This window comes from Diabrotica undecimpunctata, chromosome 1 (assembly GCF_040954645.1).
Source record: "Diabrotica undecimpunctata isolate CICGRU chromosome 1, icDiaUnde3, whole genome shotgun sequence".
NCBI classification, from domain to species: domain Eukaryota; kingdom Metazoa; phylum Arthropoda; class Insecta; order Coleoptera; family Chrysomelidae; genus Diabrotica; species Diabrotica undecimpunctata.
In genome coordinates, this window is record NC_092803.1 from 174,848,976 (window position 1) to 174,864,342 (window position 15,367).

The 15,367-nt window shown below is 32.4% G+C and overlaps 1 protein-coding gene across 1 annotated transcript; it reads left to right on the forward strand.

Annotated features, from left to right (window-relative positions):
- Positions 1–4,967: 4,967 nt before the first annotated feature.
- LOC140432594 (uncharacterized) lies at positions 4,968–13,534 on the forward strand. The gene is made up of 2 exons (XM_072520604.1): positions 4,968–5,749; positions 10,972–13,534. The coding sequence occupies exons 1-2, from the start codon at positions 5,724–5,726 to the stop codon at positions 12,926–12,928; spliced, it is 1,983 nt and encodes a 660-aa protein (XP_072376705.1). The 5' UTR covers positions 4,968–5,723; the 3' UTR covers positions 12,929–13,534.
- The last annotated feature ends 1,833 nt before the right edge of the window (positions 13,535–15,367 follow it).

Consider the following 15,367-nt stretch of genomic DNA (forward strand, 5'->3'; position numbering starts at 1 on the left):
ATCGTTTCGTGTTGCGCCTTTAAGTTATTTTGTTGAATTCTTGATATGGCCGGCCTGGATGTTAATCAGAAGTCCGATGTTTTCTGCGGCATTTTTGATACGTGTGAAAGCCTCCACTGCTTCATTTTGGGTTCTTCCAATTATGACGATATCATCAGCGTATGCCATTATTTGTATACTACGGGTATATATCGTACCTTTTAAGTTTATTCTCGAATCTCTCATAACTTTTTCTAACGCTAGGTTGAACAGCGTGCATGATAGCGCATCTCCCTGGCGCAGTCCTCTGTTGGTTTTAAATGGTTTTGAAACATCCCCTTGTACTCGCACTTTACATTCGACTTTCATCATTGTCATTTTAATTAATTCTACCAATCCTTTTGGTATTCCTAATTCGATCATCGCCGAATATAATTGGGACCTGTCAATAGTACCGTACGCTGCTTAAACAAACACTGGTGTATAATAATAGATTCGCGAAATGAATATTCAGGGTATGTATTGGCCACTCCGGATACTATATTGAAATTGAATTTAGAAAGCAGTACAATGCAGGTATTTCCTTTACATTTACTTCTTAGTCCGCCTCTGTTTAACCTTCTATAACTCTATGCACATGCATTCATCCTTTGGCCACGGTAAAAAAATATAATAAAATCTGTGGAGAGGGTTTCTTATTTCTATTTTCATCAAATAAACATAAATTAGGTTGTTCGCACTGACAACACCATCCACGCTGTCACACGCTTTTGATTTATTCCAGAAAGGAAATGTGATTCAATGTTAATTAACATCGTTCTTGAAGGACACGCCATTATAGTAAGGAACATGTGACGCAATAAGATTTTACAGACGAGGACCATTAAAAACTGAATAACGCTAGATAAATCAACTAAATAATTATGTACAATATTATGTACAGTAAACATTGTTGAATATGTAAAAATATATAAAATCTCCAGATGTTTTACGTATTTTTTGTAGTAGATACTATTTTATTGGAAATAAGCCACAATTAATTTGATAGATCTCAAATATGTAAACACGTATGGGAAAATGAACATAGGGTTTAATGGACTGATTCAAGTATAAGTATAAGTATAAGTCCTATAAGAAACAAATGGTAGAAAGAGAAAAATCAAAGAAGCGGCTATTATGCTAAATGAGACCAATTGAGACCAATGCAGTAGGATCTGGTTACCCATACCAAAAGAGGAAGTTAATAAAAAGAAAATATGTACCAGCATTAGTAAGTCAGTAACATATCGAGGATATATCATTTATGTTTTTTAAATAAGGAGCATATAAAATCAGAATTTGGTGTTTATTGAGAGTAAACTAAATGTAAGACTAAATACTTACCATGTCGGGATAGGATTATGAGGTTTTTTCCTGGTTTTTTCCTCATAATTTACCATGGAATCACTAAAAAGAGAATTTTACTGTCATCATGGTATGCGGTTGTCGTTTTAAAGACGAGTTACATGCTATGATTTTTTCTGACGAGACGGATATTCTCATATTCTCAAGTTAAAGTTGATTTCATGTAATCAAATGAACTAATGGAGATGACACAAATGGACAACAACAAATGACAACAAATGACTAAAATGGAGATGGGCAGGACACATAGCCAGAATGACAGATGGAATGGAGGCCAAGGAAAGACAAGAAAAGCGTCGGTCGACCACCTACAAGATGGACTGACGATTTAAGAAGACTCAATAAAAACTGGATAAGAGCGGCGCAAGATAGACGGGGTTGGAAACATGAGGAAGAGGCCTATGTTCAGCAGTGGACTCTTGAGGCTGGATGATGATGATGGTGAATCAAATGAACTATCTTACAATAAAGTCCAGGAACGCAACTCATCAATACTGGCAATATCATTTTAAAGTCTTCTACTTTAAAATGTATAATAGGTATATGTCTAAATTGTCAATATAAATGAGTCAAAAAAAATTAAATTATTAGAAGAATTTTTTACCAAGTAACAAAAAACAAAATTTGTTTAATTTATTAATGTTTGTATTTTGAGAACGATTTCCAAAGTAGAAATTGAAACGCCAATAAACTTATTTTAACCTTCAATTATGGCTTATTCCCAATAAAATAGTATCTACTTTCAATTGCCACAAGAAAATAGCTTCAGAACAATAATAATAAAAGTATATGTTTGCTAATAATTTATTTTGGTGAAAAATGTTAAAAATTAGCTACCAGTGAGATGTGAGCAGTTATCATATCTGAATTTTGTACTGAATGCAGCTAAGCTTTCAAGAAAATTCCAACTTGTTTAAAAAAGTCAGTGAACTCTAAAAAAATTGAATACCTTTGGATTAAATTAGAATTATAAATATAGAATACAGTGAAAGAAAAAAAATATCCATAATAAAATAAGTGAATAAGTTAAAATGCGAATTACTGTTAATTTGTTGTGACGTTTCAATTTCTAATCCGGAAATCGTTTTCAAAAAAATGTAAAAATTAAGAAAGTATTAGATTTAATCATAGACATAGATATTTTCATCATTTAGTATTGTTACACTTCTTTAAAATCAACTTAATTGAAGTGGCTAGCGGACCTGCTTTTAGCCATATTCGTTAATCTTGAATGTTCTCCAACCATTTTTTCTTTTTCGTCAAGTAACTTTTCTATGTGGGATAAATCTCACAGAAATGTTGTAACACTGCTTCTTCCTTTATAGTTATTCGCATTAAATAACCGGACTATCAGGGATCGATTAAATCCAACAGGGTGGATAAGTTCTATGATATGAAGCTAGTATCTCGATATGAACTATCTTCGGTTTACTTCTAGCTAACAATTGGATGCCGTAGATTAGATCGTTTATTTTAAGAAGAACGGTGTATAGGCCTTCTCAGTTGTATTGAAATTTTGGACAAAGTCCTTTCTTACGTGTATGATTGTATAACCATACTGGGTCGCCTCTTTGGAATTTTGTACCTGTAGCATGCATGTCAAGTCTGGCTTTGGCTTTATCACTTTAAAGTTTCAAACTTTTACGAGCAAATTCGTAGACTTTTTCCAATTTTTTCTTTAAAATTTTCGATTTACGTCAAGGATCAACGTTCTTCTTCGCGGGGAAGCAATCTTTCAAAAATAAGATGTTAGGGAAGCTTCATTTTTCTTCCAGTGATCATCATAGATGGAGAATAACCAGTTGGTTCAGAGAAGACAGGAAAGGGAAAGATCAATTAAAAGATGGCAAGTAGAATGAAACAACACGGAGGATGTGGCATAGTGGACAAAGATTCTGATCCCGAACATAAGAGATTGGGTGGACTGTGGCCACAGGTGACTGGATTATTTCCTAACGCAGGCGCTCATAGGACACGGGTGCTTTAGGGCTTATCTCTCTTGATTCGGAAAAGCTGACACAGATAAATGTCTATATTATGGGGACTCGGACACTGTGTCACATACTATGTTAGAGTGCAACAGATGGATAGTAAAAAGGAACAGAATGGAAAAAAAGACAGGTATGAATTTTGTTACAGTGGGAGAAATGATTGAGAGAATGATTGATAATAAAGCAGGTTGCACTAGTGTACACAACTTTATTCATACAGTGATCAAGAAAAAAGAAGAAGAAGAAAGACAGCTGGACCAACGGCAAAGTTAAGAGGGAAATATGCTGATAGTTGTGGAAAGTGGTAAAGTGAGTCAGACTATACGAGTATGAGTTAGGATGTGTGAATAAAACTGTGTGAGTCAGATTGAGGGGAAGGAGGAAATGCTCGTCTGGGAGTTATGCCGTATTAGGAGCGATGAGGGTCTTCCACACTCTACCTGAAACGAGACAGCGAGCCTCCTTGCTGACAGTATGTGGAAAAATGAAGGTAGTGCTCCGGAAGTGATGCCGGCCTTATAACGTCCAAGTTGCTTCATATTCGGAACTTCTACAGCCTAACAGGAATAAAGGAATTAAAGTATCCCAAACATTGCAAGGTATTGACAACCAGTTCTATTATATCTTTCGACTATTCCGTCTGATTGGGGATAGAAAGACTTGGTGCGAGTTTTCTTAATACCCAAGATTTTCATTAATCCTTGCATTATTCTGATTCAAAATTTTGCCCTTAATCAGAATGTAACTCTAAAGGAACACTATGTCTTGATACGACGTGTGTTATGAATGCTACTGCTACTGTACTCGTTTTTTTATTAGGAAGGTGCGCAATTTCAGGCCATTTTGAAAAATAATCCATTGCGAACATTAAGTACTCTCTCGTCTCGACTCTGTCATCGGAAGTGGACCAAGAATATCCACTGCAAGTCGTTCTAAAGGCTTTCTGGAAATATATTGTGCCATTTTACCACGACTTCTTGTTCTATGGCCTTTTCTACCATTACATAAACTGCATTTCTTACATTAATCTTCTACAACATCTCGTTCGATGGTATTGGAATTAGCTTATGAGTAGCTTAATAATAACTTACTCACCGCTTAGAAATTTTTTGATCTGTGCTAATTCTAAAACCTAAACTCCCTGGAAACTGGAAGGGTGTACAGTCTTATAAAAGTTCAAAACCTGGAAGGATACTAACTGCACAGGTGTGCGACTCAAGAGTTCCGAAGTAAGAAACAAAAGCTCGAATATGGCACACACTTCCGATCGGGTACACCCTGTACAATCAGCAGTCACTATTCACCAAATCAGAGTACATGCTTTAAAAAGTGCCCGTATTACTGATCCAACTAATATGGATTACCAGCTCTACTGTAGCATCTATAAATTCCTTATAACTATCGAATATTTAAGGTATAAAATTTTTTTCGTACACCCCTGGGATATGTATAAAATTTCGTTGAGTTTTTATATTGTGACGTAAGCGTCTGGACACATCTAATAAAAATTCCAATTTCAACTGGGAAGTAAAAATATGGTTATATTTGGTTTATATTACGTCTTAGTTCTGCAATTTTCAAGGAAGAGTGTAATGTACCTACCTACTCACATGTAAGATAATTAAAGTATCTATGTATTTCTATATAGTTTTTAGTCACCTGGTATATGTTATTTACAATTATGAAAAGTTCTCATGTATAATCACTAATAATTATTTGCTGTTAGAAATCAGAATCAATACTCTTCATAAATATTTTCCTATTTAGAATAAATAAGTTTCGCTAGTTTATTTACCTAATACTTCGTATCTATGGAATAATAATAATTTATTTCTCTTATTTCTTTGTTCGATAAGCTATCCGTATTTGCTATTTTAATATTAATATTTGAGTCCAATCTCTTGTACTCAAATCCATCCAGAAACATCGTTAAATAATTGTAGATAACAGAACTTATATATTCATAGTTTTAAGAAATAACAAGCAGAGTGTAATTTTCATCCTCTAATATAATAAATTTATACATGTCAATATATTCTGTTTAATTCCAAAACAAAGAGTTAGTCCGGAGAAGAAATAAACGCATAGTATTCCATAACAAAATTTGGTGTCAGAACGTGGGATATTAGTAGCAGAGTTCCTCTGATTGCTGATAGAAGGAGAGCTGAGGAATTTTTGAATTGACTTGTTTCCTTCGAGGAATCATTCAAAAAAAACTGTCAGTGTGGAAAAATCGCCACTACAACTAATTACATTGGGGTCCAGTACATCCAGTTCGAAATCCAGTTCCAGTCATAACCCAATTGTAGTTCCATCGGAAGTAGAGGTGAACCCGTGGAATAATAGACTATGCGACCAACAACAATATTCTACTTGTAAGTACATTCTATCTTAAATTCTGTCTCATATTTTAAAAATCTTGTAAACGTATGTCTACTTTATATCCTGATATAAGTAACTTATTTGACGAACAAATACCTTCTCCCGACTCAAATTCTCTTTCAAATTCTTCTACTTCTAATTCAAATAAAATGTCAGTATCAATTGAAATAGCTGAAAAACTTCTCATTCGATTTGATGGTACAAAATCAAAATTATACGAATTCATAGACAATTGTGATAAAGCATACAATTTAGTAAATCCGCAATCCAAACCCATCTTATTAGCCATTATAGAAACTAAATTAACCGATAAAGCTAGGGCCATAACTAGAAACAGAACATTTGACGAATGGAAAGATTTAAAAGACTTCTTATTAGATGCTTATTCTGAACGCCGAACTGAAGGTCAGTGGCAATTGGAATTACATTCCTTACGTCAGATGCCCAGTGAAAATGTAATGTCATTTGCAAATAAAGTTGAAAATTGCTATATAAAATTAATAAATACACTTGATCCAGACTTATCTCCAGATGCAAGAAATGCATGTACTAAACTCTTAAAAACTCAAGCACTAAATGTCTTTATTAGAGGATTAAACAAAGACCTCTCTATTTTAATCAAAGCCCGAAATCCAGATTCCTTAGAAAGAGCTGTTGCTATAGCAATTGCCGAAGAACAAGAACAGTTATCAAGACAAGAAATTTTCAGACCATTCTGTAATATTTGCAAACGAAATAACCATTCCTCAAATAACTGTCGATATAAAAACAATTCAGATAGAAATGTTAGACATCTTCAAAATTCTAGTTTTCAAAACCCAAAATATCCTAATTCAAATCTTCAAAGGTCAAATTCTCAAAATCAAAATTATAAACCTTCAAATTCAAATTCCAATTCTGATTTTCCTCCAAACTTAAGAAAAGAAAATACCAACACTTCCCAACGTTTTTGCAGATACTGCAAAAAACCAGGTCACGTTATAGAAGAATGTAGAAAACGCGAATTTAACAATAAAAACAAAAATCCAACAAATTCTTTAAACTTCCAGAATCCTCGACAACCAACGGTCGATTCTCGAGGAGTTCGTTCAGTTCAGGCCGTATCACAACCATCAACTTCTCAGTCACTTCCTATGTAGATTTACCCTTAGTAAATAATTCTAATCCATCCTCTTGCAAGTTTCTAATCGATACAGGCGCAGATATTTCTTTAATTAAATATTCAAAAATACTAAACATTCCAAAAATTTATTCTAAGTCTATTACTCTACGAGGCATTGATAAAAATGTCTTAAATCCAAATAAAACTATATGTAGTTGTAACGTAAATTTCAAGATAAAAGATTTTGTCCAAACTCATGTTTTCTATGTCGTAGAAGACGATTTTCCTCTTCATTTCGACGGTATATTAGGTAGCGATTTTTTTGAAATAAATAAATGCCAAATTGATTATAAAGAAAATAAATTAAACTTTAAAAATTGTTCTATTTCAATCGAATATATAAAATCTCCATTAAACAATGACAATGACGAATTTCTGAGAGATCAAAATATCGAGACAAGTTCTAATATCGATGAAATATTTCCTTATGATGCTAAATCCATAGAGGATCATTCTTATTTAGAAACCAATGATATCCAAATAACCTTAAGTAGTGAAGAACTACTATCCAATCCAATTCAATCTAAATCTAACTCTAAATCCAAAGAAAATTCAAGTCCAAAATGTGTAAAATCCACTGAGATATGCACAAGTAAAACTTGTAACCCTTCACGAAATCATAAATCAAAATCCTGTTCAGAAGAAAAATCCTGTTCAGACGATCTTATACTAAATCAAAACTCTAATTCTAACTCAAGAAGTAATAAAACTATTCTATCCGCAAGAACTGAAACAATTGTTCAAATTAAAGTAATAAATAATGAATTAAGCGAAGGATTATGTCCCGAACGCGAAATCTTTAAAGGTGTATTTTTATGTCCTAGTGTTGTTAAAGTAAAAAATGATTTCTTTTTAACCTCAATCGTAAACACTACTGAAACGGATGTTGAATTAAACGATATTCAAGTAGCAATAGAAAAAATTCCAAATTTACAAAACAATGCAAATATACGAAAAATGTCTTCTTATAAAGATAATACGAATTCTAACAGAATTGCTAAATTAAAAAATGCCTTGAGAACAGATCATTTAAATAGTGAAGAAAAATCATCTTTAATTTCTATTTGCAAGGAGTACAATCATATCTTTTATCTGGAAGGAGATCAACTTACCAGTACAAATGCCATAACTTGCAAAATTCCTTTAAATTCTAATGTACCTATTAGCACTAAATCATACAGGTATCCTGAAGTACACAAACATGAAGTCGAAACTCAAATAAAAGGTATGCTAGATCAAGGTATTATCGAAGAATCAACTTCGCCATGGAATTCGCCCCTTTGGGTTGTGCCAAAAAAGGCCGATGCTTCAGCAAAGAAGAAATGGCGAATTGTTATAGACTATCGACGACTAAATGATATTACTATAGGAGATTCATTTCCACTTCCGAATATAGTCGATATATTAGACCAATTGGGTCATTCAAAATATTTTTCAACAATAGATTTAACATCAGGATTTCACCAGATCAAAATGGATCCTGAGGATTCTCCAAAGACTGCTTTCTCAACTCCGTCTGGACATTATCAATATTCACGAATGCCATTTGGATTAAAAAATGCTCCCAGTATTTTTCAAAGGCTAATGAATACTGTCCTCTCAGGAATACAAAATTACAGATGTTTTGTCTATCTCGACGATATAGTCATTCATGCCGATACATTAGAAAATCATAATAAAAGATTAAAAGAAGTATTCGAAAAATTGTCTACATTCAACTTAAAAATACAACCAGATAAGTGCGAATTTTTTCGTCGCGAAGTAATGTATTTAGGACATTTAATAACTGAATTTGGTGTCAAACCGGACGAAAAAAAGGTATGTGCTGTTACAGATTTTCCTATACCCAGAACACAAAAAGATATTAAGAGCTTTTTGGGTCTCACTGGTTATTATAGACGCTTTATAAAAAATTTCAGTGCTTTAACACAACCTTTAACAAAACTGCTGAGGAAAAATGTTGAATTTAATTGGACAAGCATTCAACAACAGTCATTTGAGAACCTGAAATCAATACTTTGTTCAGAACCAATACTTCAGTATCCAGATTTTACCAAACCCTTTGTCTTAACAACGGATGCTAGTAATTATGCAATAGGGTCCATACTTTCTCAAGGTAAAGTACCAGATGATTTACCTATTGCTTATGCTAGTCGTACCTTGAACAAAGCGGAATCAAACTATAGCACAACAGAAAAAGAATTACTTGCAATTGTATGGAGTGTTAAACACTTTAGACCATATTTGTACGGAAATAAATTTTTCATTTATACGGATCATAAACCACTCACATGGCTATTTAATGTAAAAGATCCCGGATCAAGACTCGTTAGGTGGAGATTAGCATTAGAAGAATATAGCTATGAAATTATTTATAAACCAGGTAAATTAAATCAAAATGCTGATTGTTTAAGTCGTCCTCCTTTAACCATATCTGAAACAAATATTTGCGAAGAAAACAAAAACCCGGCAACAATCACCTTACAAATAAACAAAATGAGTAAAGAAAATAATGACACTTATTCACAGTTCTTATCTAAATCCGAAACTATATTAATAACAAATGATAATATAAAAGAAACAAATGAAAAGATTACATCATTTTCACAAAATTTAGCATTGTTTGTTTCCGTAGATTTAAATTTTAATGAGATCGTTCAGAAACAAATAAATAAACAATTCAGTCATATAGAAAAATTGAAAGCCAAAAATCCAAGACTAAATGACATTATATATATTTCTGATCAAAATAAAAACTTTTATTACATATTTATAAAAAATAATTATTGGGACAATACCTCTTATGAAGATATATTTAATTCCCTAATAAAATTAAGAGACTGGTTATTAAACGATAAAATATTAAAAATTTGCCTACCCAGAATAACTTTTAGCTACGATAAATTAAGTTGGGGAAAAATTAGATCTATGATTAGATTTATTTTTAGAAAAACTGATATATCTATTATCATTTATCATGATATACTAACAAATCCTGAACCTGAGGAAATAACTACAATATTACAAGAGAATCACACTAGTCCTACGGCTGGACACTCTGGTTTTCATCGGACATACAATCGTATAAAAAAACATTTCAAATGGAATAATATGAAAAATGATATTAAAAACTTTATAAAAACCTGTGAATCTTGTCAGAAAAATAAACTCGTTAGAAAAAATTCGTAAAGCCCATGGAGATAACAACAACAAGCTCAAATCCATTAGAAAAAATATTTTTAGATATAGTAGGTCCTTTACCTTTAACCGAGTCAGGTAATAAGTTCATATTAACATTACAAGATGACTTAACAAAATTTTCTCAAGCTTATGCAATTCCGAATCATGAAACCAAGACTATCGCTGAAAATCTGGTTCGTGGATTTATTTGCAAGTTTGGAAAACCCGATATAATAGTTACTGATCAAGGCCGAGATTTTACTTCCAAATTATTTTCTCAAATCGCCAAGCTTTTTAAAATCAGACATATAAATTGTACTGCTTATCATCCAGAATCAAATGCTGCATTAGAAAGGAGTCACGCTACTTTAGCAGACTACCTTAAACATTATATTAAAGCTGATCAATCCGATTGGGACGAATGGCTAGATTTTGCTATGTTTTCATATAATACAACTAATCATACTTCAACCAAATTCACACCATATGAACTAATATTTGGATATACACCTAATCTACCTAGCAGTATAATACGACCAGTAGAACTCAAATATACATATGAAGATTATTTAGATAATTTAACACTTAAGCTTAGAAAATCTCATGAGTTAGCAAAAACGAATCTATTAGAATCTAAAGTAGTCAGTAAAAAATATTATGACCAAAAGATTAATGACACCGTTTTCTTAGAAGGACAATTAGTATATCTCCAAAATGAGCAAACAAAGAAGGGTCAAACCAAAAAACTTACACAAAATTATAATGGACCTTATAAAATTCTAGAGATAAATTCTCCTGTCAATTGCACAATTTTAGTAAATAAAAAACCAATAAAAGTTCACATGAATAGATTGAAACATGCTTTTGTTTCAGGTATGCAATAATATGGCTGACAAATAGTGAACAAATTCACAAGAAATATACCAATACTCCTATCAACAAATCACCTGGAATCTATTACGAACACATAAAAAATGTTCAATTTATTGAAACTCATTGGAACATATTAAGTCATATTCCTTTACAACCTTTTACAGACAAATTAAATTTTGTAGATCTCACCTATCAAAAAACATTAAGACTGTGTCAAAACAAACCAGTTCTTATTGAATTACGATTATGCGATACTTCACTAAAACTCTTAGGACAAATCATACCTAGACTCTTTCAAGATGAACAAACTTTAAAAAACATAATTCTGCATGAACATTTTAGACCAAAACGCGCTCTATTTAATGCAATTGGATCTGTTTTCAGGACCTTATTCGGTACCTTAGACAGTGATGATGCTGAAAATTTCAATAATGCTATTAACAAAGCTGAAAGTAACGAAAATCATCTTCTTGATTTACTAAAACAACAAATTCATGTAGTAAAAGCCACGATTGCAAATTTTAATAACTCTATTACAAATCTAGACCGAAACAAAGTGATTTTTGATAAAAATTTTGAATCAATTACCAATTACACAGATAAAATGAATAATAAATATTTTAATTTAGATTTAAAACAAAAAATTGAAGAACATTTTACCTTACTAACTTTCTTTATAACAGAATTACAACAAGAATATTCTACTTTAATAAACGTTATTCTATTTGCAAGAAATAATAACCTTCATCCTTCTGTTATAACACCTGAGCAACTAATTCAAGAATTATCTAAAACGGTAACGCATTTACCTAGTACATCGACTTATCCATTTCCATTGACTATCGATTATGCTCATAAATATTTCGATATCATTTTACTTAAATATATATATTTTGATAACAAGATTTTAATTACGGTTAGTATACCTTTGGTTAGTAATACTCCTTATTCTCTTTTTAAACTAATATCTCTTCCTATAATTCATCCAACATTAAAGAGACTTACCTTTATTCTTCCATCTGTCAAATATCTTGTTCTTTCAGAAAATAGAAACATTTATGTTACTATTGATACATTAGAAGACTGTTATTCATTAGATGAAGAAAAACTTATTTGCAAAAATCCTGATACTTTCCGATTTACACACACTAATCCAATTTGTGAAACTGAATTGTTAACTTCAATAACAAACATACCATCTAGTTGCGATACTCGTATAATTCAAACAGAATATGAAATTTGGCATAAATTAAACAAACCAAATTCTTGGATATATGTTTTACCCAAACCAACAGATTTAACTTTAAGCTGTCAGACTAGTACGCCAATATCTATTGTTCTTTCAAACACAGGTATTTTTTCTACTTCGAATAATTGCAAAACTTACACCGGATCAACTATTTTGATATCTGTCTCAAATCCAAAAGAAAGTAATTTTCAGTCTATCATTCCAGATTTATCCCTTCCAGAAGTCTGTTGTGATGATATTAAGATAAATAATGAATCCAAATTACACCTTGTTCCCTTACAATTAAATAATCTCGATCGAGATGCATTAAATTTAGCAAGCCATAAACTAGATAATTTAGAGAAAATGACCTCAGAAACAAATATTAATTTTTCAGACACAATAAAAAATAGTTCTTATTTCACTTATGCAATCTTATTTTTGATAAAATGTATGTTACTTTATATTTTATACAGGATAATTAAATATTTTTACCGACGATTTCGTAGAAATCCGTCACATAGTTGTCAACAAATTACAAATTGTTTAACACTAAATATATGTCAAAGTAAACGAAAACATGTACATGAGACAGATTTAAGTATAGATTGTAAACATAATAAAGACAATAATTATAGTGAATCCAAAAAGTGTGAAGAGACTAGTTTCACAGAGACTACACCGATAAGACGAAGTGAAAGACTATCGAGACTAAAAGAAACTATTTAAATGTGTTAAAATAAAATAATAATGTATACAAATGTTTTATACCATTTAAATGAAAATTCATTTTACAATTATTTTCATTCTTACAAAAGGAGGTGTAATGTACCTACCTACTCACATGTAAGATAATTAAAGTATCTATGTATTTCTATATAGTTTTTAGTCACCTGGTATATGTTATTTACAATTATGAAAAGTTCTCATGTATAATCACTAATAATTATTTGCTGTTAGAAATCAGAATCAATACTCTTCATAAATATTTTCCTATTTAGAATAAATAAGTTTCGCTAGTTTATTTACCTAATACTTCGTATCTATGGAATAATAATAATTTATTTCTCTTATTTCTTTGTTCGATAAGCTATCCGTATTTGCTATTTTAATATTAATATTTGAGTCCAATCTCTTGTACTCAAATCCATCCAGAAACATCGTTAAATAATTGTAGATAACAGAACTTATATATTCATAGTTTTAAGAAATAACAAGCAGAGTGTAATTTTCATCCTCTAATATAATAAATTTATACATGTCAATATATTCTGTTTAATTCCAAAACAAAGAGTTAGTCCGGAGAAGAAATAAACGCATAGTATTCCATAACAAGAGTTTTTGAAGAGGGAACACGCGGTGTGGGTAGTCTGAAGAAACCGGCAAATTTGTTGGTAGAAAAGTGAATTCTACTCGAATGTAATGTGTCAATTTTTGCAAGAGTAATCACTGTTTTGTTTTCGTGCCGTCTCTCGCCTAAGGGATTTGAAAAACGAAGTTTCCAACAACTTTAAAAGATACCCACATGGTTCCATTGCGCTTGAGTTTTTAAGAAGCCAAGTTTCAAAGTTTGCGTCCCGGTGCCCAGCTTCCACCCTCATTTCAGTCCTCTTGTCATTCGCTTATCTACGAGCCAGCTCTCCAAAAAAAACCCTGAGTAGCCGTTCGCAAACGTTCCGGTTTATTTTGCTTAACCTTTCTCCACTCCAGTGATTTCTGTCCCCAATTGTCAACCCCCTATAATGATCGCAATGTGGTAGGCAAAATAATCGTCACACTACCAACGAGAAGGTTTGTACTTAAACGATTTTTGTAACAAGGTAAAACACGACATTCACCCAGAAGCAAATATAACTGAAGGAGCTTACTGGAGATTTGGAAGAAGTACACGCAACACTTCAGCCAATTACGTCTGGCGAACGATGGGCCAAGCAATACTACTTTGCAGAACCAAAAAATCTTCTACAACTCGGCGACAATTGATCCAGTAAAATATGTCTTGAACTATGGTCAGTCTTCTTTTGAACCCAAAATGTGCTCCCAAAAGGCTGCTATGAAGTTTTTGCAACAAACTTTTAATGTGTGATTCTGGCAGTACCACTTGTTAAACTGTACGTACTCCATCAGGACTTTCTCACTTCCAATATAATAGAGCATTGGAAAGATACGGCGATTCCAATTGAGCTCAATACGTCTTAACAGTTCCACTGTATTTGGTTCCTTCTCCTCATTCCTTGAGCCCATGTCAGGGCGTGGTGACGCTCCAAATATTATTGGTTTGCTGCCTAAATTTATATAGGGATTTTCCCTTTAGAGTCTTAATTTGGTCTGCCCATCATGTTGGAGATCTTCCTCTTGGTCTTCGGCCATCTACCTTTCCTTTTATTACCAATAGTTCCATGGTTCCCGTTCTTCTATCTATGTGACCCAAGAAAATTAGGTATGCTCGGTTTACTATTTTTTTTGTATTTGGTTATTTCCTGCCAAATAGATCTTACTCCATTTTTAAGACATTTTCGTATGACTTTAAGTTATTATCTTTCTTTTTGAGTTTGATGATATTCTTCCTGTTCAATTGTGGTTACCAGGAGATTTACTTCTTCGGTTACGTTCTCTTACGTTCTTCAAGTCTTTTACAGTACTGGTACAGTACATTGTCCTTCCAAACAGAGCCGCCAAGAAAGAATATCTGCATTGTTATGGAGACGCACTTCTCTATGTACTACGTCAAAGTTATACTGTTAGAGTATCTCTATCCACCGAGCAACTTTTTCTTCTGGCTTGTTAAAATTCATTCGCCACTGCAAAGGGCTATGGTCAGTTTTAATTATAAAATTTCTATTATAAAGGAAAGTATGAAAATGTTCCAGGGGTTTTATAACAGCTATAAAACAACAGAAATTTGTCATCTTCTCGTGGATAGGTTAGGATATGTGCTGTTGTAAGTCGTCTTGAATGTTCTCGAGCTACATCTTTTTCGTCAAGGGACTTTTTCTATGTGGGATAAATTTCACAGAAGTGACGGAACAGTATATTAGCATAGACTGTGCATGCACGCAACGAGCAGTGACAATATTTGTTGCCGTTGTTCGACCTGTCTCTATCTAGCGCATCAAAACTCTCCACTGCCTCTATCTCCACCAAAAAGAGACTCTGGTATACTTACTT